At 37.8% G+C, this 24,673-nt stretch overlaps 1 protein-coding gene across 1 annotated transcript in view; it reads right to left on the bottom strand.

The window, feature by feature from the left end:
* LOC135092382 (luciferin 4-monooxygenase-like) overlaps positions 1–24,673 on the bottom strand; it is a 74,547-nt gene that overhangs the window by 1,907 nt on the left and 47,967 nt on the right. The window contains exons 5-9 of the mRNA XM_063990841.1: positions 17,545–17,734; positions 8,131–8,277; positions 3,098–3,223; positions 2,618–2,848; positions 2,233–2,398 (exon numbers count right to left, since the gene is read on the bottom strand). Of these exons, the coding sequence (XP_063846911.1) occupies positions 2,233–2,398; positions 2,618–2,848; positions 3,098–3,223; positions 8,131–8,277; positions 17,545–17,734 (860 nt within the window). The remainder of the gene's footprint in view (positions 1–2,232; positions 2,399–2,617; positions 2,849–3,097; positions 3,224–8,130; positions 8,278–17,544; positions 17,735–24,673) is intronic.

Here is a 24,673-nt window from a genome sequence, read left to right as displayed (position 1 = left end):
GACTCAGTTAGTGTTGAGTCATTAGGGAGCTTGATGAGAAAATTAGACAGATTTATGGATGGGGATGATATTTCATACAGGGACTGTAACGTGTATGCATATATATATATATATATATATATATATATATATATATATATATATATATATATATATATATATATATATATATATATATATATATATATATATATATATATATGTGTGTGTGTGTGTGTGTGTGTGTGTGTGTGTGTGTGTGTGTGTGTGTGTGTGTGTGTGTGTGTGTGTTCGTAGAAACCAAAAGAAGATTGAGGTAACGAAGCTGACACAAAATGTAAGAACAATAGCATCAGACACGAAAATAATGAATCTGAGTATTCAAACCGTCGCAAGAAACCATGATCTGAATATATCATCTACCAAATTCGTCCTCAGAGCATCGAGGGGATACTTACTCCGTGACGGCAGGGCGCAAATGAGGTATCGAACCGTACATCTGGCATGTTGTTCACGCATGCGCTGATCCCGAGTTCTGGATAGACCTCAAGGAAACCCACACCGGACATACGGGGTGCCCCCACAAAAAAATAAATTTTTCATTTATTCACTTCTTACGTTGTTTCACAAAATGTCTGTTTCTTTTCAGGTTAGGATCGAGAAGCGTTTTTTTTTTTTCCTTTTTTCCCAAAGAGTATTATCAGTTTGGCTCAACTTTGATACTCTTAATCAAACAACGCTCGAAAATCGTAAAATTGCATCCAGAGACGAAATCATTAGTACACACTCAGCAAAAATATGGGAAACACTTTAGTCTTAGAAATGTCTCATCCATACCAGCAATCAAGAAATTTTTCAAACAATTTCAAAGACAGTGAACTCGCTAGAACTTAGATCGTGGAAATTCTGAAAGAAAATCTGCCGGCGCTCATAATGAGCATATCATTCGAGCTACACAGCAACCTTGGTAATTATGTTACTGTTAAAAATCAGATATTGAAATAGACTTCCATATTTTGTTAATTTGTCATCCAAATTTCATTCTTCAGCATTTCATAGTTTTCATGTAATAAGTAATTAAGAAATTCACTTTTCATGGGGACACTGTATGAAGGTGTCAGGACGTCGTTATGATGTCACTTCCGTGAACAACATACACGAGACTGTAGAAGTCGTCATCACCAACCACGATAGCGATGATGATGAGGATTCGTTTCTTAATAGTGATGAGAAATATGCGTGCTGAGTAATATGTTTACATGATTTGCACACCTATCATGTTTCCTTTCCTTACATGTACGATACATGCCTGGGAATGACGTAGTGTTTCAGAAATTCTGACTACGATAGTAGTACATACAATAAAATAAACTTATAATAGGATTACAGCATAATAAAAGTTATTAATATAAATAGGAATTTGCAATAAAGAAATGAAAAAAAAAAAATCAGCTTAATATAAACATTATATAAGCTTATGTTCTGCTAGATGTCGCGCGGTAGAAAGCATAACATTGGGAACGGAGCCTAGAAACCTATCGTGACGTCACAATGATGGCTTGATACTTCCATGCGTCCGGCAGTTGGATAGGTCATACACGCGGTAAATTTACACAAGGTGAATCCCTTTCTTATCTGCTTTTATTACTTGGCTATGGTGATCATATCTAGCTTAACACTTGTCCATCTATCACGCGTTCTAACCTTCCTCAAGAGCCTTTGATGGGCTACCTTGTCGAAAGCCTTACTAAAGTATATCATAACTATTCTCATCTACTCTACCATAAGAAAAAAAAAAAAAAAACTCAACAGGTTCATAAAAGCATAACTTTCCCCTTCATGAAGCCATGCTGTGACTCAAGCTTATCTTCAAGTAAATGATCCCTAATATTCCTCGCAATTACTGACTGCATTATTTAACATAAAATTTAGGTGAAGCTAACAGGTCAGTAGTTCACTATTGATGTTTTATCTCCTTTCTTAAAGATGAGCTTTACATTCGTTTGCCTCCACATTACTGACACTTTTCCTGAATCTACTGATTTTTTAAGTATTAACTGGGGGTTCACTAATAACTTTTATGCATTATATTAATACTCCATTATGAATGATACATAGATGATGAATTTTTAAAATATTTGTAAACATCATTTCATTTCATATTTTCTGCAACTGCCTTTTCCTATACAAATGAAAATTCAGTGAATATTTTACATGCGTCAACATAAATATCAATGATATGTCTTGCCTCACCATTGACAAACCGCTGGAGGACCTCAGGTTGGACGGGAGCTTCAGGCTCCAGCACCACGAATGCCCGCGTCATCTCCTCAAAGTCATCCTGACACACGCCAATCACCACAGCTTCAGCCACATGTGGGTGTTGTAGCAGCAAATCCTCCAGTTCAGACGGCTGTACCTGCAAATTATTGCCAAGAGGTAGGAATCTCTCTCTCTCTCTCTCTCTCTCTCTCTCTCTCTCTCTCTCTCTCTCTCTCTCTCTCTCTCTCTCTCTCTCTCTTAAAAGAAAATTTTATGGTGAAAATAACACAGATACACAAAAATAAACTTCGTTGATAAAATAAAAAAAATGTTATCACTTTCATTTTATTTATTTATTCACTTATTTTTCCCTCACCTGGAAAGATGACGTAGCCTTGATGAGGTCTTTAATTCTGTCAGTCAAGTAGATCAAGCCCTGGCTGTCGTAATAGCCGTAATCACCCGTGTGAACCCAACCTTCGGCATCTATCATGGAGGAGGTAGCAGCCGAGTTGTTAGCGTAGCCGATCATTGTGGTGGGGCTCCGCACACATATTTCTCCAGGCTCATCAGTCCCCAAGAGCTGCCCGCTACTTAGGTCCACTACCTGCAGGTGTTAACTTCATTAATTCTATTCTGATATCATTTTAGTTGTTTTGAACATTTTGTAGCGGCGCCATATGCCCATGACGTTGCGGCGCCTTCCCTTTTTTCTTAAGCACTCAGTCATTCAATCATTCGGGTGAACAAGACACACACACACACACACACACACACAGTATTCAGTAATAATTTCACTTACTTAACTGTAAGATCTTACATCGACAATTTATTGAATATGGAAAAAACTGTATACCTTAACTTCGAAGAAGGGCAAGACTTTTCCAATACAAAGGCTTTTCCAGTCCTGTGTAACAATGCAGCCGATACCAAAGGAGGCAAGTTCCGTCATTCCCCATAAGTTGTATACTAATGCCTCCACCTGAAGTAAAAATAAAAGTTAACAGAATGCTTACTAACTGTTACTTATCTTCATCATATGTCTAGTACAGGATTATCATTCCCTGTCACATTCTACCCACCGATCTTCGACCTTACCTCAAGTTCCAGCATCTTAGTTAAGCTGTTGATTCGCTGATTAAAACGATAAAAAGCTAAGCGATCTGCACATTCATGTAACCCAACCCATTATAATAATGCACGCCTGCAGCCCACTCATGGAGATACTCACTTTATTGCTTTCGATAACGAAAATAACATTTTCTTATGTAGCAGGAAAAATTATTCTCCATAACACCAAACCGAAGCATCTTCTAGTTCCAGGCGTTTCTTTGTAAACACGTTCACTAAATGTCTGCGGTGTTGCCCCACAGTACATTTGTCAGTTCACTCATACAATTCTTTACTGTCAAATTGTTGATTCCAACAATACGGAACTGCGTTTCACCATCAAACACAGATATCAGCAGGGATATTTATCCCTACGATCCAATTTGTAAACTATGTAAAGCTGCAAGACCACATACTTTAAAAATAACAAGTTGCATAGGGCTCCTTCCCTACATATCGCTTCCTGAAGCCATTGCTGTCAGCGAATCAGCAAATCCAAAAAGGCCATGCAACATACATGATATTGATCTTTCTTTTAATCAAAATAAGTAATATTATATTAATTTTGTTAATATAGCAGATCTAATAGAATACGAGTATGTGCTATTCTCCACGGCCTAGAGCAATTGGTGCAACACCCTACTCGTATTCCTGACCGTCTTGGACATACGCCCAACATTCTTGACCTTTTCCTAACCTCTAATCCTCCTTATGCTGTTATCCTATTTTCTCCATTGGGTTTCTCTGATCACAATCTCATATCTGTATCTCGTCCTATTGCTCGAATCCCTCCTCAAGATTCCCCTAAGTGGAGGTGCCTCTGGCGTTTTGCCTCTGCTAATTCAGGGGACCTGAGGAGGTATTTTGCTTATTTTCCTTGGAATGACTACTGCTTCCATGTCAGAGACACATCTCTGTGTGCCGACCGCATAACAGAGGTGATAGTGTCTGGCATGGAGGCGTACATTCCTCACTCTTTTTTTTGACTTAAACCTTCCAAACTTTGGTTTAACACAGCCTGTTCTTGTGCTATACATGATAGAGAGGTGGTCCACAAAAGATACTTGAGCCTTCCATCACCAGAATCTCGTGAACTTTATATTTCTGCCCGGAACCATGCCAAGTCTGTTATCCAACTAGCCAAAAATTCCTTCATTAATAGAAAGTGTCAAAATCTTTGAAGATCTAACTCATCTTGTGACTTCTGGCACCAAGCCAAAAACATTTCCAATAACTTTACTTCTTCATCTTTCCCTCCTTTATTTCAACCAGATGGCACCGCTGCTATCACATCTATTTATAAAGCTGAAATCTTCGCTCAAATCTTTGCTAAAAGCTCTATCTTGGACGATTCAGGGATTGTTCCTCCCTCTCCTCCACCCTCTGATTACTTCATGCTACCTATTAAAATTTTTCGCAATAATATTTTTCATGCCCTCGCTGGCCTAAATCCTCGGAAGGCGTATGGACCTGATGGGGTCCCTCATATCATTCTCTGAAACTGCGCCTCTGTGCTTGCACCTTGCATATTCAACTTCTTTCAACTCTGTATGTCAACATTTACGTTTCCTTCTTGTTAGAAGTTTACCTACATTCAGCCTGTTCCTAAAAAGGGTGACCGTTCTAATCCCTTAAACTACCGTGCTATTGCTTTAATTTCCTGCCTATCTAACGTTTTTAAATCTATCCTCAACAGGAAGATTCTTAAATATCTATCGCTTCATAACCTATTTGATCATCAGTATGCGTTCCATCAAGGCCGCTCTACTGGTGATCTGGCTTTCTTTACTTAATCTTGGTCATGCTCTTTTAGAGATTTTGGTGAAACTTTTGCTGTTGTCTTAGACATCAAAAACTTTTGATAGAATCTGGCACAAAGCTTTGATTTCCAAACTACCCTCCTACAGCTTCTATCTATCCTTCTCTCCGAAACTTGATCTCAAGTTTCCTTTCTGACTGTTTTATTGCTGTTGTGGTAGACGGTCACTGTTCTTCTCTTAAATCTATTAGCAGTGATGTTCCTCAGGCTTCTGTTCTGTCACCCACTCTCTTCCTATCATTCATCAACGATCTTCAAAACCAAACTTCTTGTTCTATCGACTCTTTCGCTGATGATACCATCCTGCACTTATCCACGTCTTTTCATAGACGTCCAACACTTCAGGAAGTAAACAGTTCATGCAAGGAAGCTACAGAACGCCTAAGTTTTGATCTCTCTAAAATTTTTGATTGGGTAGAGCAAACTTGGTATTGTTCAATGCCTCAAAAACTCAATTCCTCCATCAGTTCAACACAACCTTCCAGACAATTATCTCCTCTTCTTCAACGACACTCAACTGTCCCTCTTTTCTATATTGAACATCCTCGGTCTGTCCTTTTCTTATAATCTAAACTGGAAACTTCACATCTCATCTCTAGCTACAGCTTCCATGAAGTTAGGGGTTCTGAGACGTCTCCTCCAGTTTTTCTTACCCCCCCTCAGCTCCTAACTCTGTACAAGGGCCTTATCCGTGTATGTATGGAGTATGCTTCACATGTCTAGGGGGTTTCATTCATACCGCGTTTTTAGACAGGGTGGAATCTAAAACTTTTCGTTTCATCAACTCCTCTTCTCTAACTGATTGTCTTCAGCCTCTTTCTCAACGCCGCAATATTGTATCTCTTAATATGTTCTACTGTTATTTTCATGCTAACTGCTCTTCTGATCTTGCTAATTGCATGCCTCCTTTCCTTCCACGGCCTCGCTGCACAAGACTTTCTTCTTTCTCTCACCCCTATTCTGTCCATCTCTCTAATGCAAGAGTTAACCAGTATTCTCAATCATTCATCTCTATCTCTGGTAAACTCTGGAACTTCCTGCCTGCTTCTGTATTTCCACCTTCTTATGACTTTAACTCCTTTAAGAGGGAGATTTCAAGACACTTATCCTTCAATTTTCTACTACCGCTTCGGACTCTATTCGGGGACCGGCATCTAAGATTTTTTTTTTTTTATGCCCTTGGCCGGTATCCCTCCTACATTAAGTATTAGTGTTAGTATTGGTAGCAGCTAATGAGGAGTCAGCCACATGCGATGTCACTGCAAGGGGCGGAGCTAGCCTTCCCAGGACGGAATCAAGTACTTTTCGAAGGACTAGAGGACTATTCGAAGGACTAGAGGTTAGGAAAACTTATTGAAAGACGAATAATTTACGTTTGTTATTTTCCGTCTTTTCGTAACAAGTTCACTACTCATACGTCTGACAACCATGGCTGTGCGGCGCGTCGGTAGGAGTCGATAGTGAGCTAGCCACCGATTGAGACAGAATTGGATACCATAGGGAGTGATACTTGTGGTATACATACGAGTGGGATAACAAGTGTTGTGCTTTACAACATACGAGTACTACGGTAGGCCATAATCTGGGCGGGTCTACATAATGTTTAAGAGGGTGTGAGTTGCCCAGTAGCTCCTTACTCCTACCTTGTGTGAGCGGTCACTCCCATGTGCAGATAAGTTTGTCTCATGTTTGTCTTGGTGTCTTTTTTGTCTTTGTATAGAACAAACACCTGATCTCTCTCTCCCTTTCTGCATAAGTGCAGTGTATGTGTGTGTGTGAGCGTTCGTGTATGTTGTGTCCTTGTTAAATGCTACTAATGTCTGGGCTCGCATCTGGCATTAGACGACTGTATAATATTTGAACCAGGTTACAGTTGTTTAGTTTCTCCCTAGATTTTGGAGGGGGAAGTCTGTCTGGGAAATCTAGAAGATTATATATATATATATATATATATATATATATATATATATATATATATATATATATATATATATATATATATATATATATATATATATATATATATATATATATATATATATATATATATATATATATATATATATATATATATATATATATATATATATATATATATATATATATATATATATATATATATATATATATATATATATATATATATATATGGCAAGAGTGTATAATCTTTATGGATGTAGATGGTTTTCTTACTGAGGGTGGTGGTCCGATGGGATATTATACCACAATCTGTGGATTGCTGTGTTATCTGTGCTCCCTAACACTTGCTAATTAATTCTTTCTCAGCTTCCCTGTTGGTGATAGTTGTTGGCGACCAGTAGGTACCTAGATTTGGGCCCCACATTAGAAGGAGCTAGACTAGGAAAGCTGATCCGATTGTAATGGCAGCTGTGAGGGGAGGAGGGTTGGCAGTATCTGGTCCTAACAATACATACATATTTACATATATATAAACAGAATATCTTTTTGATCTCATTCATCTTTTAGTATACAAATACAAAGCAGTTTTACAGTCAACTATACACATCAGTTTATATCCAGCAATCAGAAAGAGAGAGAGAGAGAGAGAGAGAGAGAGAGAGAGAGAGAGAGAGAGAGAGAGAGAGAGAGAGAGAGAGAGAGAGAGAATCAAGTCCAGAAAAAAGAAAACTTGTGGAAATTAAAGCAAAGTTTTGCAATGAAGCATACATTTTGATAGGATATCTACTTGATATTATTACTATTTCTTTTTTCGGTTTTACATCCTGTTTCTCTAGTCTAGTATGATGCCTCTTGAAGAAGGACTTTTGATTTTCCATTTGAGAACACCCTGAGTGGATGCCCTTCTTATCACTGTGGTCAGGATTCGAACCCGTGCACCTGAGACCCCCTTGCCTCCAAAGAGCACGTGGTCCCGCTATACCACGGCGGCCTCACTTCATATAATGCAGATTATATACTCGTATTATGTCTTTTCTCACCTTTTTTTTGAAATCCTTCAGAACGTGCTCTGAAAGGGAAACTCCACCACTAGTGACGAGTTTCAGGGAGGACAAGTCATGTTCCTCGCAGGCCGGTGATTCTACGATCATTTTCAGATGGAGTGGAGTAAAGATTGCCAAAGTCACCTGTAGGAAAATCATTGCTGGTCATTGTGGTTCACATTTAATAGTCAAAGAATATATATATATATATATATATATATATATATATATATATATATATATATATATATATATATATATATATATATATATATATATATATATATATATATATATATATATATATATATATATATATATATATATATATATATATATATATATATATATATATATATATATATATATATATATATATATATATATATATATATATATATATATATATATATATATATATATATATATATATATATACACACACACACACACACACACACACACACACACACACACACACACACACACACACACACGCACATTGTATTTGACGGCATATAGGACGCACGGACATATACGACGTATGCCCATCTCAGCAGGTCAGATTCAGAAAAAAAAAAAAAAAAAGTGTATTTTAAGCACATATTGTTGAAAGCAATTTAGCAGCACATTACACAAGCACAAAACATTTCTGTATAAAAGCAAGTTGGTAGTACAGACAAGCAACAAGCATAAGCAAAATATCTCAATAGTATTGTAATTGTAAAACATTCCAAATGAAAAAAAAAAAATGAAAATAAATAAATAAAAAAAAAATAAATAAAAATAACTAGTACAGACATACAGAACAATCACAATAGTAATAAAACATTGAAACCTAAAATAAAGCCAGCAATGCATAAAATAATACATAAAGCAGAATCCATCTCATAAAAACAATCTACCACTACACTTGAACATTAACCAAAACACAGTAAGAAAATACGAAAACACTTTAATCATCTTCATAACCAGAAAAGTCTTCATTATCTTCAATCCCAAAAAAGTCTTTATCATCTTCGTCACTACTGCTGGAATCATTGACTTCAAATAACGCATAATCAGCAGGTATTTGCTGTGCAACAGATGTTTTATGTAGGCATTGATAAGCCCTGCGGTTTCATAAACCTATATCACTAACCTTCTGTTCCTGCAAAGTTCTGTATTCCTCGTTAACCTGGCCTCATGAATTATCATTTTGATTGAAACACTTCTCCCTGAATTTATCTCATTTGTCAGGCACGTTTTTCTGTCAACCTCAAGTTCTGATAAGTGTGGGGCTAAGCAACGAAGGTTATGTTTAACTTTTCTTTGCGCGCTTGGTCTTGCTGGCGCCAGATACGTATAATTTTTTTTTCGTAGCTGGTGGCCCAAAAACCCTTGCTGCTGCTCTATTGCCATGCTCCTCGGCATAATCTACCACTTGTTGTTTGTAGGAGATTGTGTAGCTCGATCTTTTTCCTCCTGCTGCCATAACGGTGAGGGTGTTGGTGTGTTTTGTTATGATCATCGTCAAATGGCTGCTAGCATCGTCAGGGTTCCGATCAGCCGATATTTATAAACATGCGTCACAACCTCACAGGTTAGATTGCTTTAATTTTTACGGTAATTTGTTTTTTAAAGTGATAATGTTGGTAATAATGATAATAATAATAATAATAATAATAATAATAATAATAATAATAATAATAATAATAATAATAACACCAGGAATAAAATAATGAAACATGGAGTAAGGGAAGGTAGAAGTTAGGTTAGTGAGCGTCAGGGAGATGATTAGCCTACGGGAGGTTTTCACTTCACATATTGGACACAGGATTACTATTTTTTTTTTTTTTGCCAAAAATTAGGGAAAAAGGTGCTTTCTATATGCCGTCAAATACGGTATAAATAAATAGATAAATAAATAAATAAATATATATATATATATATATATATATATATATATATATATATATATATATATATATATATATATATATATATATATATATATATATATATATATATATATATATATATATATATATATTAGAACAGTTCCGAGTTATAGAACTGCAACGTATCACCTTCACAGAAGGCATCATCAGGCTAAAACAAAACAAAAGAATAACAAAAGTACAAAGACAAAATCATAAAATATTACGCTAGGGGCAAAAGTGAAAACAAAATACCAACCAAAAGGGGACAGGCAGGCAAGCATTGAAAAAAAAAAAAAAAAAGATAAAATAAACTATCAGTAGCAGCTTATACTTGACAAAAATAAATAAATAAATAAATAAAATAAAATAAATAAATTAACATAAATAAATAAAATACTAAATAAATAAAGCAAAATAAGGATATACAAACTTTGTGTTCCCTCGCGTGTGGTGTGTTGGACCGACAGAGTGGCGGTGTAAGAACTAGATTAGTTATGAATCCGGATCCTCAAAGCTCCGAGCAGAGTTTATAAAATATAATTATGATCATGATACGTGGTTATTTGATTCAGGTTTCAGGTGTTTAATGTACATATTTTAACGTCTGGATGTGAGCCAGCTTTATGTACGAGTAATATACTAAAATCCTCCGAAAACGGATGATCCTGTGTATGTGAATGTGTTTTTTATTGATGAAAAAGGTGGATGAGCTGTTTCTGTATACGTATTGAAGAACCTTTATGTTCACTTTTGTTCACCGTTCACTTTATGTTCACTTATGTGTTAGTTTCCTCATGGTTTCTCCAATATATTGAGTCTTGCAACTCAAACAAATAAATTCATAAATGATATTAGAGATAAGTCCAATAAGAATACTGTCCTTGAATTAAATAGTGTGAAGATATTGTGCTTTAAGTATGGTAGTCGAGCTAAGATGATCATAGTAAGGTAATTTTATGTATTTCTTGTGTGTCATATGCGTGTTATTAGAGGAAGGCTGACTAAATTTTATTTCTAAAGAACAGTAGATAGTATTATTGATAGTATTATTGATGATGCTTCTTCAACGAAATCATAAGAATTTCTTAAGGTAAACTTATTTGACGTTAGCAGTTCTAGCATGAGGACGAAATATTTAGCTAATTTATTAATGGTGCAAGAAATAGGCCTAATAGAGTTGCCGACTTTGCAAGTTTTCGGAAGGTCATAAAGGATGCCTGAAAACGAACCACTTATGGCCTTAGAAAAACTCATGGAGTCGGCAACCCTATTAGGCACATTCTTAGCACCATTAATACATTTAATTATAAAATTAGATAAATATTTCGTCCTCATGCTAAAACCACTAACGTCAAATAAGTTTACCTTAAAAAAATATGATTTCGTCAAAGAAATAAATAATTTAGAAGCTCAATTCTGTCATGGCTAGTTTTGATATTAGGTCACTTTTCACAAATATTCTTGATGATCATTAAGATAATTTATGAAGAACTATTTACTTTAATTATATTAAAAAAAAAATCTATTACCCTATTAGACTTCGCAATTAAAGACTCCCTCTTCTTGTTCAACAATAAATTATATGTCCAAGTTAACAGTGTGGCTATGGGTTCTTGCCTTGGCCCCACTCTTGCTAATACTTTTATATCATGAAACCAAATGGTTATACGAATGTCCTAGTAAATTTAAATCTATGCTTTACTGAAAATATGTTGATTACACCTTTGTTTTACTTACACATCTTATTTACACACTCTCAGCACATTCCTAAATTTCTAAGTTACTTAAATTCAAAACACCCTAATATTGAATTCACGTGCGACACGGAACACTTTTTTTTTTTTTTTATGTAGGAGGGACACTGGCAAAGGACAACAAAAATCCAATAAATATATATATATATATAAAAAAAAAAAAAGCCCACTTAGATGCCAGTCCTAGAAAAGGGTCCAAGGCGGTAGTAAAAAAAATGAAGGATAAGTGTCTTGAAACCTCCCTCTTCAAGCAATTCAAGTCACAGGAAGGTGGAAGTACAGAAGCAGGCAGGGAGTTCCAGAATTTACCAGAGAAAGGGATGAATGATTGAGAATACTAGTTAACTCTTGCATTAGAGAGAACAGAATTGGGGTGAGAAAAAGAAGAAAGTCTTGTGCAGCGAGGCTGCAGTAGGAGGGGAGGCATACAGTTAGCAAGATCAGAAGAGCAATTAGCATGAAAATAGCGGTAGAAGATAGCTAGAGATGGAACATTGCGGCGATGACAGAGAAGCTGAAGACAGTCAGTTAGAGGAAAGGAGTTGATGAGACGAAAAGCTCTGGATTCCATCCTGTCTAGAAAAGTGGTATGAGTGGAATTCCCCGAGACATGTGAAGCATACTCCATACATGGACGGATAAGGCTCTTGTACATAGTTAGCAGCTGGGTGGGGGGGGGGAGGAGGTGAGAAAAACTGGCGGAGACGTCTCAGAACGCCTAACTTCATAGAAGCTGTTTTAGCTAGAGATGTAGTGTGAAATTTCCAGCTCAGATTATAACTAAAGGATAGACCGAGGATGTTCAGTGTAGAAAAGGGGGGACAGTTGAGTGTCATTGAAGAAGAGGGGGATCGTTATCTGGAAGGTTGTGTCGAGTTGATAGATGGAGGAATTGAGTTTTTGAGGTATTGAACAATACCAAGTTTGCTCTGCCCCAATCAGAAATTTAAGAAAGATCAGAAGTCAGGCATTATGTGGCTTTTCTGCATGAAATGTTTATTTCCTGAAGGGTTGGACGTCTATGAAAAGACGTGGAAAAGTGCAGGGTGGTATCATCAGCGTAGGACTGGATAGGACAAGAAGTTTGGTTTAGAGGTGTCAGGCAGGACTGTGTAATGCAATATCTCCAACCGCTCTCAATATTTCAATCATAAAGCCATCGCTTCCTGATGCCTTTCCTCTCTTCATATACTTCATTACCCACCTGCGCTCTCCAAAATTTGTAGGTTTTCTTTTTCATTGGCCGCACCATCCATCTCTGATGTCTCATCATCAAACAGCTCTCCTACGTATTCGCTCTTTCTTTTTCCAACTTCTTCCGATTCCATCACTTCTGTTCCATCGTTCTTTTTTGCAGCACAGCCTTTCCGTCTTTGAGTCAGTTTCTTTATCTTTCAATACCTCGAATGTTGATGCATTCTGCATAGTTCCTCCACCTCCTCACACTGTTCATCCAGCCATTTCTTTTTTTCTATTGTATTCTCTATGTATCTCCCTATTTTTAATCTCATACTGGACTTTGTCTCGGCGTTTTAGCTGTCTTCACTCTTCCATCATCTTCAAAGTTATTTTTGTCACCCATGGATTCTTCTTTCTTCGCCCGCTATCCGAAAGAACCTCTTATGCTCCTTGTCATATCACCTCTGTCAAAAAGTTCCACTGCTCCTCAGGACCATCATCACTTCTGTCTCTAATACAACATACCTATTCTGAACCTCCACCTCATACTTGTTCATCGCCACATCTTTTCCCAGTAATTCAACATTTTTCTTTGGTGTATTCTTTGGTTTTCGTAGAATTCTTTAGTACTTCATGAAAAGTGCCACTCAGTCACAACTTTCATAAAAAAGTAAGTCTTTGTTGTAAATTACTGCAGAAAACTTACGTTATCAATTAGATTAATCTTATAATTATTCATCAATCTTATTTTTCTAAGAAATAATATAATATATTAAGGCATTACTCCGAATATTAAGTACATAATTATCCTATGTTTGTGTGAATTGTGTGAATGTGACGGTAAAGCAAGCGGGCAGCAATCCTTCCTTGATGACATCCTGGTAGCTACTGTTGCGTACATCCTGTTGCAAAAATGCCAAAAGCAGCAACTCCCTTGGGCAACACTCACGAGCAGCATGCAACACGAAAATCAAGTTGCGGCAATGTGTTGCGCAACATGAACCCCAGTCTGGACAGGCCTTAATTACATTGTACTGTTGTAGGTTTTGTGTGTTTAGGCGTTGTGAGCGTTGTGTCCTCTTTAATTGCTACTGGTCTTAGGACCCACAGCCTTGAGTGGGGCAGACCAGGGGAATGTATTCGGCAAGACTGCAGCTATCTGCCCTCTCCCTGGGCTCTGCCGGCTGTATCGTGTGAGCTGTTTTCTGACCAGGGCGTATAATATCTTTATTGGACGCGGTTTGATTTTTTTTTTTTTTTATTGTGGGCGGTTGTACAACAGGGTATTGTACCGTGATCTGTATGTTGTTTATACTGTCTCCCTAGCACAAAGCTAATTAATTCTTTCTCAGCTTAAGGAATTAAGTTTGCGTTCGTTATACTCCCTTGCCTGTAGGTGGGTTAAACAGGGTGACGATCTATTGGATCTGGATATTTGGTAGCGACTTGTAGGTGCCTGTTCACGCCCTGCAATAGGCCATGAGGAACATAACGTACGGATATGCAGTTTCCAGTCAGTGGCAACCTTGAGAGGAGCTGTATCTGGTCATAACAGAATTGGTGACCTCGGCAAGATTGTTGGAAACTCCAGTAGCCATATGGGAGAAACAGTTTAGTGTTGTTTATTTGTTTTCATTGTGTGTCAGTGTTCAGTGGAAGAAAAAGATGATAGCAGGGATGGCTTGCGACCTGAGTCCTCTGCCTCTGCAGGAAGTGACAGTGTAGATCTGGCACAGTTTGGTGTGCGGACACCCAGCCCCATAAATAGTGTACATGGCCATGCTAGCCTACCCACAGTATTGGAGAAAAGCATGTCTGAGATGAGGTTTAAGTTGGAGATGAGAAGGATGGAGATGGAGGAGGCTAGAGAACCTAAAAGGCTCGAGCTGGAAGCCGAGAACGAGAGATAATTGAAGAGACTTGAATTGGAGGAGGCAGAGGAGAGAAAATTGAGAAGATTTGAGTGAAAGCTGAAGCTGAGGCAAGAAGATTGAAGGCTAAGGAGGCTAGAGAAGCCAAGAGGCTTAAGGCCGAGGAGGCCAGATTGGTTCCAGCAGAAAAGGAGAAGGCGAGAATTTATGAGAGGCTGGAGTATTTTGAGTCGGAGAAGACTGACAGAGGTTAACTCTCCTCGCGGTATGCGGAGAGAAGTGGTAGAAAATACAGTAGAAAGAATGATGATAAAAAGTTTGAAGTTGATACCAGTTTTGTGGAAAGATGGCAGAATGTTTGAGGAGATTTGAGAAGAACGCAGCCAAAACAGACTGATCTCAGGAACGTGGAGTAAGCCTTTGCTGCTAATATGTTGAGAGGCAAGTCGCTAGAAGTACATGACAGGACGTCAGTGGAAGATAGGACGTCAGTAGAAGAGTTTAAGACTGACATTCTGAGAGCATATGAATTGCGGCTTGAGGCCTTGAAGTTACAACCTTGAGCGGCTAAAAAGGCCTAGCGACACTTATCTTGATTGTGCTCGCTGCTCGAGGAGGTATTTGAAAGATGAATGAATTAAAGCTCATGGTGATGGAGCAATTTGTTAATGTGGTCAAGAAGGAACTTGTACTAATGCTCCGAGAGAGAGAGAGAGAGAGAGAGAGAGAGAGAGAGAGAGAGAGAGAGAGAGAGAGAGAGAGAGAGAGAGAGAGAGAGAGAGAGAGAAAAGGGTTTAAAAACCTGAAGGAGGCGGCTGCGTGTGCCGCATGTTAGCTCATCGGCTTGAAGGAGACAGACTGAGAGCATGCTGCACAGCACTTTCAAATATAATATGCAGCCCTTGTGTCACTGTAAAAATACTGGGCACCTATAATTCAATAGTCCTAAGTTAGTGACCACCACGGCTTCTGAGCCGTGGTGGTCACTAACATTTCATACTCTTTTCTAAGTAAATAAGTCTACATTTATAAATTTGCCGCTTTGGTTTGTTTTATTTTGTTAGGTAGTAATAATTATACACCTGCAAATGATGTCTCGAACATTTTCATCACACCGTGGATGTTGAACTGGTGAAATGAGCAGATATGATCTGGATCCATAAGTTAAAATAAAAGTAAGGTAAATTTATATAAGTACACCCGTCTAACATTTTTGGAGAAAACCACATTTTTCTAATTGATTCTGATGTGCTTTGAATAAATCAAGCTTCCGTTTCCACCGCAAATCAACTAACTTAGCCGGAAGGACTCCGTTTTTTTTGTCTTCCAGAATATCTTTGCTGGCTTCACAGAGTTCAAGCAATAATAATTAATAATAATAATATATTATTAAGATAGATTTACATAAGTACACCCGTATAACGTTTTCGGACGAAACTGCATTTTTTGGCAGATTTTGATGTGCCTTGAATGAATCAAGTATCCGTTTCCGCCGCAAATCAACCTAGTCGGGTGGTGGGCTCTTTTTTTTTTTTTTTTTTTTGTCTTCCGTTTTTTTTTTTTTTTTTTTTTTTTTTGTTTCATAGACTTCAAGCAAGTTTTTTCCCATTATATGAAGATGTGAAATGGATGTTAGCGCAGCTGAGGAGACACGTCGAATGGCACAAAAATGCAAACACTAACAAAAGTACCAACTTTGCCGCGTTTCACAATTGTGAAAGTGCCACGTGACACAATTTTCAGCTTTAAGCATAAGAAAAAATTGTGTAAGCCATATGTGGTGTGTATCGGTAACATAATTGTGAAGTGTCACACTTCGTGTTCAAACATACGGACGTTAGGCTTGTCCTTGAGTCTATGTGCTGTGGTTGACTGCACAAGAGCAGAGCGACCACAAGAAGCACATGACTGTTACGAGTGTTGCTGAGAGTGAGGCCGGAGTGTTTGGCTTAGTTCGTCATACCTAGCTAATAGTCGATAACCAAGCAAGAATTCTCTCCCGAGAAAGCGAAATGATGGTTGATCAATACCAAACGAGCGAGGATGAAATGTTAACGGGTTGCATCTATTTGTGTGTGTATGTTCTACCGGAATTTTCACGGTAACTGCTCTTCCGATCTGTCTAATTGTATGCCTTTCCTTCTCCCACGAACTCGCTCCACAAGATTACTTTCACCACTGTTCTGTCCTCCTCCCTAATGCAAGAGTTAACCAGTATTTGCAATCTTTCATTCCTTCCACTGATAAACAAAAGTTTCCTGCCTGATTCTGTATTTCTCTCCTTTTTAAGTTTTCATCATTATTATTTCATCTTATATTTACTGCCTTATTATCTTAAAATAAATATCATTCAAGATTGTCTTTTATTCATAAAATTCAAGAGTAAAGTCACGACTGATGAAACAGAAACACGATGCTTACAGTGTGTTGTGGCAAGGTTAGTGTGGGTGAAGAGAGTGGTGGACAGCTCTCTTGGCACCACTTTTTTGATTGATTATTGAAATTGATGATTATTGTATTTTGTTTCAAGCCAGACTACAAAATCATAATATTGATATGTAGATGAAATGTATCGGATTTGCTTAGATACATTATGTTCTGCGTTTCTGCAATGTAGAGAAACACTGTGCTTTGATTGTTGACGTGTTTGTGTTAAGATTCATAAATGGATTGTTATTTTCATACCTGGTGATCCTGTATTGTCCTCAACATGGCGCTGCTGCTAACATGAGGTAAAAGGACAACCTTCCTGCCAAACATCAAGGAGGCACAAAGAAAGAAGTGCGCGTATACGTGGTTCAATGACGTAACCAGGAGACAAGTTGAATCAGTAGACTCCGATGTACCCAACCACTCTTGAACGTCTGCCAAATATCTGTGGAGAACAAATATTGATGATCGTAAATGTATACAGAAGATAAATGAAAGGAATTTAAAAACTGCAGTTGCCGTCAAAAAAAAAAAAAAAAAAAAAAAATATATATATATATATATATATATATATATATATATATATATATATATATATATATATATATATATATATATATATATATATATATATATATATATATATATATATATATATATAATAATGTGAATGAAAAGTAGTAAGTCCTCAAAACGAAAGCCAAGAATCCTCGATCACTAATACAGAGTGTTTTGGATATTCCGTCTCCTGTCATGAAACATCCGAGTATGCTATGGCTTATGTTATACCCAAACTTTCTCTAGAAAAAAAAATCATAGAAGCATAGAAGAATATCCAGTAGCAAGCAAACGAAATAATAGGCAGTCTGGCAGTTACTTGATTTATGTTCCAAAAGCTTGAAAGTCACTAATATGATTTTTTTTTTTCTTATGAGAGGAGCTCAGTCCATGAGTAGATGCAAAAGCACAATAAAGCAAAGTGTTCAAGGGTTTGCCATAGTAAGACGGAGATAAGGTCAGACCATTTTGAATTGAGTGTTTAGGTGTTGTCCTTTCTGGGGATTTCCCGGTCTATGGCGCTGCCAAACCTTGTGTTAGGCAATGACGCTATGTAACACGATTTTCGTCTTTGACAAGCAAGTGTTACTTTCCAACTCTTTTCATTACAAAACAATAGGAAATGTCAATTATTCCTGTCAAACTTTGTTTTTGTGGCTTTTATTTATTTATTTATTTACTTTATTTATTTATTTATTTTTTTTTTTTGCCTAAAAAATAGCTTAATTTCACCATTTTTCCAGATGCTGTCACAGAGAACCCTTGTCTTTACGAATTGATCACATATGTAACAGAATGCATCTGGAGAGTGATTGCAGCCTCTTGATGCCATTTCACCTGTTGTGATGTGTCTTCTTAGGCAGCCAAAGCAGAACTGATAGGTGGTCTAGAAGCCCCTACTTTTATATTGTCAAGCAGTACTCTAGAATATTCTTAAGTCTTTCTAGAATGTGTTCCAGAATGTTCTCAGTCTTTCTAGAATATTCTTGAACCTACTTTAGAATATTCTGAATCATAAAAAAAAAAAATCTTGTAGATTCTAGAAAATTTTTGATACCTCTACATATTTACTCCAGGAAGTTCTAGAATATTTTGGAAATGTTTACATTGAATAGAATGTTCTAAAATGTTCTAGAAACTTCTAAAAGTGTCTGGTAGAATATTCTGGAAGATATGAGAACATTTCTGAAATGGAAACAAATTCTTCTAAATATGATAAATTTCTTGCTAGATTTGGTCAGTTCAAGAATGATCTTACTAAAATAAAAAAAAAAATCTTTACAACACTATATTTTTTTTTTTAGTTTTAACTTACATGCAACATTTTAAAAGCAATTAGATAAGCAATTGAAATTTTGCAAAGGTCATCTGACATCAAAACGAATAGTAACCCATTCTATAATGAAAAAAAGGAAAAATGTAAATTCATTGTTCTAAACACAAAAGCAAAGTTTTAGGATCAAATTAACTTTTTTTTCTATTTTGTTTAGATGGAAATAACTGGAAAATTATGGTGTGGGGCCAAGGACAAGAAAAAGTGAAATTTTTTTACATAGTGTTATCAGATTAGAGGCTATGTGTCGCTGATAACCACTCTCCCCATACTCTCTCTCTCTCTCTCTCTCTCTCTGCTTATACAATTTACATTCCATGCAAATTTATTTCTATCAGAGATCTATACTTGCCTATGAATAATTAAAATTTGAGAAAAAATATGCCTGTCAGTCAAGCTGCGTCCCCCTCTCCCCCCCCCCCCCCCCTCTCTCTCTCTCTCTCTCTCTCTCTCTCTCTCTCTCTCTCTCTCTCTCTCTCTCTCTCTCTCTCTCTCTCTCTCTCTCTCTCTCTCTCTCTCTCTCGTGAATTTCGTTTAAATATGATTGGTTCCCTTTTAGATATGACATTTTCCTTAAACAATAATGTTATATTTTTATTCTTTACGAGTTTTTTCCACACCACCATCAAAGTAAAAGTCAAGGCACGTTGGTGGTTTTCGCTGTTCAGGCAACAGCTCTTGAGGGCTCAAGTAATGATCCCCTATTATCTTTTTTTTTTTTTTTTTTTTGCAAAAAAATACTTATTTACTAAGTAAGCCCTTTTTACAGCCATGGTGGCGAGAGCGAGCAGGAGAGGTAGCTTCCTGGCTGGCGGCGCGAGAGGAAGTGACCATGGATTAACACGGTTACTGACAGTGTGACCTCATTTGGTCAGCCATGGAGACGTGGAGGAAACATTGCCTAGTATTGTCGTGTTTGCAAAAAAAAAAAAAAAAAAAACTGGAAATATTATTAATATATATATATATATATATATATATATATATATATATATATATATATATATATATATATATATATATATATATATATATATATATTACACCAAATTGCCCTTTTAGGGCATTTAGGGTTTTTTTTTTTTTTCATTATGTAGGAGGGACACCGGCCAAGGGCAATAAAAATTCAGTAAAAAAAAATAAAGACCACAGTGTCCGAAGCGGTAGTCAAAAACTTAAGGATAAGTGTCTTGAAACCTCCCTCTTGAAGGAATTTAAGTCATAGGAAGGTGGAAATACAGAAGCAGTTCCAGAGTTTACTAGAGAAATGGATGAATGATTGTCAATACTGAATAACTCTTGTATTAGAGAATTGGACAGAATAGGAGTGAGAGAAAAAAGAAAGCCTTGTGCAGCGAGGCCGCGGGAGGAGGGGAGGCATGCAGTTAGCAAGATCAGAAGAGCACAGTTAGCATGAAAATAGCGGTGGAACATAGCTAGAGATGCAGCATTGCGGCCATGAGAACGAGGCTGAAGACAGTCAGTTACGGGAGAGGAGTTGATGAGACGAAAAGCTTTTGATTCTACCATGTTTGTTTATGTAGGAGATACACCGGCCAAGGGTAACAAAAACCCAATAAAAAAAGAAAAAAAAAAAACCCACTGAGATGCCAGTCCCTGAATAGGGTCCGAAGCGATAATAAAAAAAAATGAAGGATAGGTGTCCTGAAACCTCCCTCTTGAAGGAATTTGTCATAGGAATGTGTAAATACAGAAGGATACAGGGAGTTCCAGAGTTTACCAGAGAAAGGGATAAATGACTGAGAATACTGGTTAACTCTTGCATTAGAGAGGTAGACAGAATATGGGTGAAAGAAGAAAGTCTTGTGGAGCGAGGCCGTGGGAGGAGAGGGCGGGGCATGCATTTCAGACAGAGGCTGAAAACAGTCACTTAAAAGAGAGGAATTGATAAGATGGAAAGCTTTTGATTCCACTCTGTCTAAAAGAGCGGTATCAGAGAAATCCCCCAGACATGTGAAGCATACTCCATACATAGACGGATAATACCCTTGTGCAGAGTTAGCAGCTGGGGAGGTGAGAAAAACTGGCGGAGACGTCTCATAACGCCTAACTTCATAGAAGTTGTTTTAGCTTGAGGTGAGATGTGAAGTTTCCAGTTAAAGGAGAGACCGAGAATGTTCAATGTAGAAGAGAACGTTGAGAATGTAGAAGTAGAAGTTGAGTGCCACTGAAGAAGAAGGGATAGTTGTCTGGTAGGTTGTGTTGAGTTGACAGATGGAGGAATTGAGTTTTTGAGGCATCGAACAATACCAAGTTTGCTCTGCCCCAATCAGAAAATTTAGAGAGAACAGAAGTCAGGCGTTCTGTGGCTTCCATGCACGAACTGTTTACTTCCTGAAGAGCTGGATATCTATGAAAAGAGGTGGAAAAGTGCTGGGTGGTATCATCAGCGTAGGAGTGGGTAGTACTAGAAGTTTGGTTTAGAATATCACTGGTGAATAATAGGGAGAGAGTGAGTGGCAGGATAGAACACCACTGTTAATAGATTTAGGAGAAGAACAGTGACCGTCTACTATAGCAGCAATAGACCGATCAGAAAGGTCTATTAGAATCAGTACAGAGGAGAATGACTAAAAGGATACAGGGGATGAGGAGTATTCCTTACGAGGCGAGGCTGAAGCTGTTAAATTTACATTCTCTAGAGAGACGTAGGTTAAGAGGGGACCTGATACAAGTCTTTAAGTGGTATAAGGGTTATAACAAGGGAGATGTAAGCAAAATTCTTAGGATCAGCAACCAGGGTAGAACAATAAATAACGGGTTCAAGCTTGAAAAATTTAGGTTTAGGAAGGAGATAGGAAAAAATTGGTTCTCAAATAGAGTAGTAGATGAGTGGCACGGACTCAGTAATCATGTAGTTAGTGGTAGGACACTAGAGAGCTTTAAGAGAAGATTAGACAAGTTTATGGATGGGGATAACAGATGGAAATAGGTAGGTGTGTTTCATACAGGGACTGCCACGTGTAAGCCTGGTCGCTTCTTGCAGCTTCCCTTATTTCTTATGTTCTTATGTTCTTATGAAAGGACACTTGAGGTGAAGTTACAGGAGAAGGTTAGAAGCTGTAGGAGGGTAGTTTGGAAATCAAAGCTTTGTGCCAGATTCTACCAAAAACTTTTGATATGTCTTAGGCAACAGCAAAAGTTTCACCCAAATCTCTAGAAGAGGATGACAAAGACCCAGTGAGATCACCAGTAGAGCGGCCTTGACGGAACCCATACTGTCGATCATATAGAATTATGAAGTTATGAAGTGGTTATGAAGTGATAGATGTTTAAGAATCTTCCTGTTGAGGATAAATAAAAAAAAAAAAGGTTAGTTAGGCAGAAAATTACAGCAATAGGGCGGTAGTTTGAGGGATTAGAACGGTCATCATTTTTAGGAACAGGCTGAATGTAGGCAAACCTCCAGCAAGAAAGAAAGGTAGATATTGACAGACAGTTGAAAGAGTTTGATTAGGCTAGGTGCAAGCACGGAGGCGCAGTTTCGTAGAAGAATAGGAGCCTTCTGAGGGTTTAGGCCGGCTAGGGCATGGAAAACATCATTGTGTAGAATTTTAATAGATAGCATGAGGGGTAATAGATAGTCAGAGGGTGGAGAAGAGGGAGGAACAAGCCCTGAATCATCCAAAGTTTTAGTTTTTAGCAGATGTTTGAGCGAAGAGATCAGCTCTAGAGATAGATGTGATAGCAGTGGTGCCATCTGGTTGAAATAAAGGAAGGAAAGAAGAAGAAGCAAAGTTATTGGAGATATTTTTGGATAGATGCCAGAAGTCACGAGGGGATGTCAAGATCTTGAAAGACCTTGACACTTTCTGTTAATGAAGGAGTTTTTGGTTATTTGGAGAACAGACTTGGCATGGTTCCGGGCAGAACTATAAAGTGCAAGAGATTCTGGTAATGGAAGGCTGAAGTACCTTTTGTGGGCCACCACCTTCATGTATAGCATAGTCTGTATTGCTAGCATGTATAACAGGCTGTGTTAAATCAAGGTTTAGAAGGTTTAGGTCGACAAAAAAAGAGTGAGGAATGTACGCCTCCATGCCAGACACTATCATTTCTGTTTTACGCTCGGCACACAGAGACAGATCTCTGTTAAGTAGTCATAGAATTTATCATTGTCAGGGGAGTTAGGCGAGAGGTATACAGCACAGATAAATTTAATTTGAAAGTGACATTGTAATCGTAGCCAGATGATGGAAAACTCGAAGATTCAAGAAGGTGGGCACGAGAGCACGTCGTTGTGCACGAGAGCAAGTCGTTGCGCACATAGACGCAACATCCAACTTAAATTGAAAATGAGGATAGAGAAAGTAGGAGGAAACAGGAAAAGAGCTACTGTCGGTTGCTTCAGACACCTGTGTTTCAGTGAGGAAAAGATGAGGTTCAGTAGAGGAAAGGTGGTTTTCTACAGATTGAAAATTACGATCTAAGACTACGAATGTTCCAGAAGTTAATGACTTCTACGACTACGATACCAGAAGAGCAGTCCGACCTGGGAACATTTGTGGTCCCCTCTCTAGATGGGAACTCCGAGACTGGTGCAGGAGTCGCCTTGATAATTATGAATTTTGAGTGAAGGGTGTGTGCGTAATTAGGTGCTTGTAGTTTTGTGTGAAGGAAGAGAGTGGTCTTTAGAGGGCAGGCTGTGACTGCTCCCTTGTGTTGTGAGACACAAAGGAAAACGTTGAGTGAGGTCACAGCTAGGGATATACTACTACACCATTTAATTTTGAGGTAGGAAAAACCTGACATGAGGTGTGTCTTGGTATAAGTGTGGCAGAGCTGCAGACCGGGGAAGGACAACGCGTAAACGCTCAATTCAAAATGGTCAGACCACAGGTTGGAACTGTTTTGGGAATGAAAGTGGTGCCAGAGAATTTTGTGGAGAGAGAGAGAGAGAGAGAGAGAGAGAGAGAGAGAGAGAGAGAGAGAGAGAGAGAGAGAGAGAGAGAGAGAGAGAGAGAGAGAGAGAGAGAGAGAGAGAGCACAACAACGCAGCCATAATGCGCAGCTACAAAATGTTAAAAGAAATTCAGCTACAAAATCTTAGGAGCAACTAAAAAAAATATAAAAGAGTAATTGTGATGATAATAATAATGATAATGATAATAGAAATAATAATAGAAACTACTATAAACGACCCAATGCAGCCTCTGAGCTGCATTGGCTTCCCAAGGAAGTGAAGTGGTGGCAGTTAAGCTTCCTACCTATGTATTGGGTGATAGTTATGATATCTGTGATAGTTATGATATCTGTGATAGTTATGATATTTGTGATAGTTATGATATCTTATATCTGGACTTCAGTAAAGCATTTAACAAGGTACCCCATCAAAGCCTCCTGAGAAAGTTTAGGGCACACGGGATAGGTGGGAAGGTGTTAGGCTGGATAGGGTCATGGCTTAGCGACAGGCGGCAGAGTTGTAATAAATGGCTCGAAATCCGAGTGGGGTCATGTAATTAGTGGGGTGCC

Source organism: Scylla paramamosain, chromosome 40, assembly GCF_035594125.1.
Source record: "Scylla paramamosain isolate STU-SP2022 chromosome 40, ASM3559412v1, whole genome shotgun sequence".
NCBI lineage: Eukaryota > Metazoa > Arthropoda > Malacostraca > Decapoda > Portunidae > Scylla > Scylla paramamosain.
Note: the sequence above shows the minus strand (reverse complement) of the source record. Positions and strands in the feature narration are given on the sequence as shown.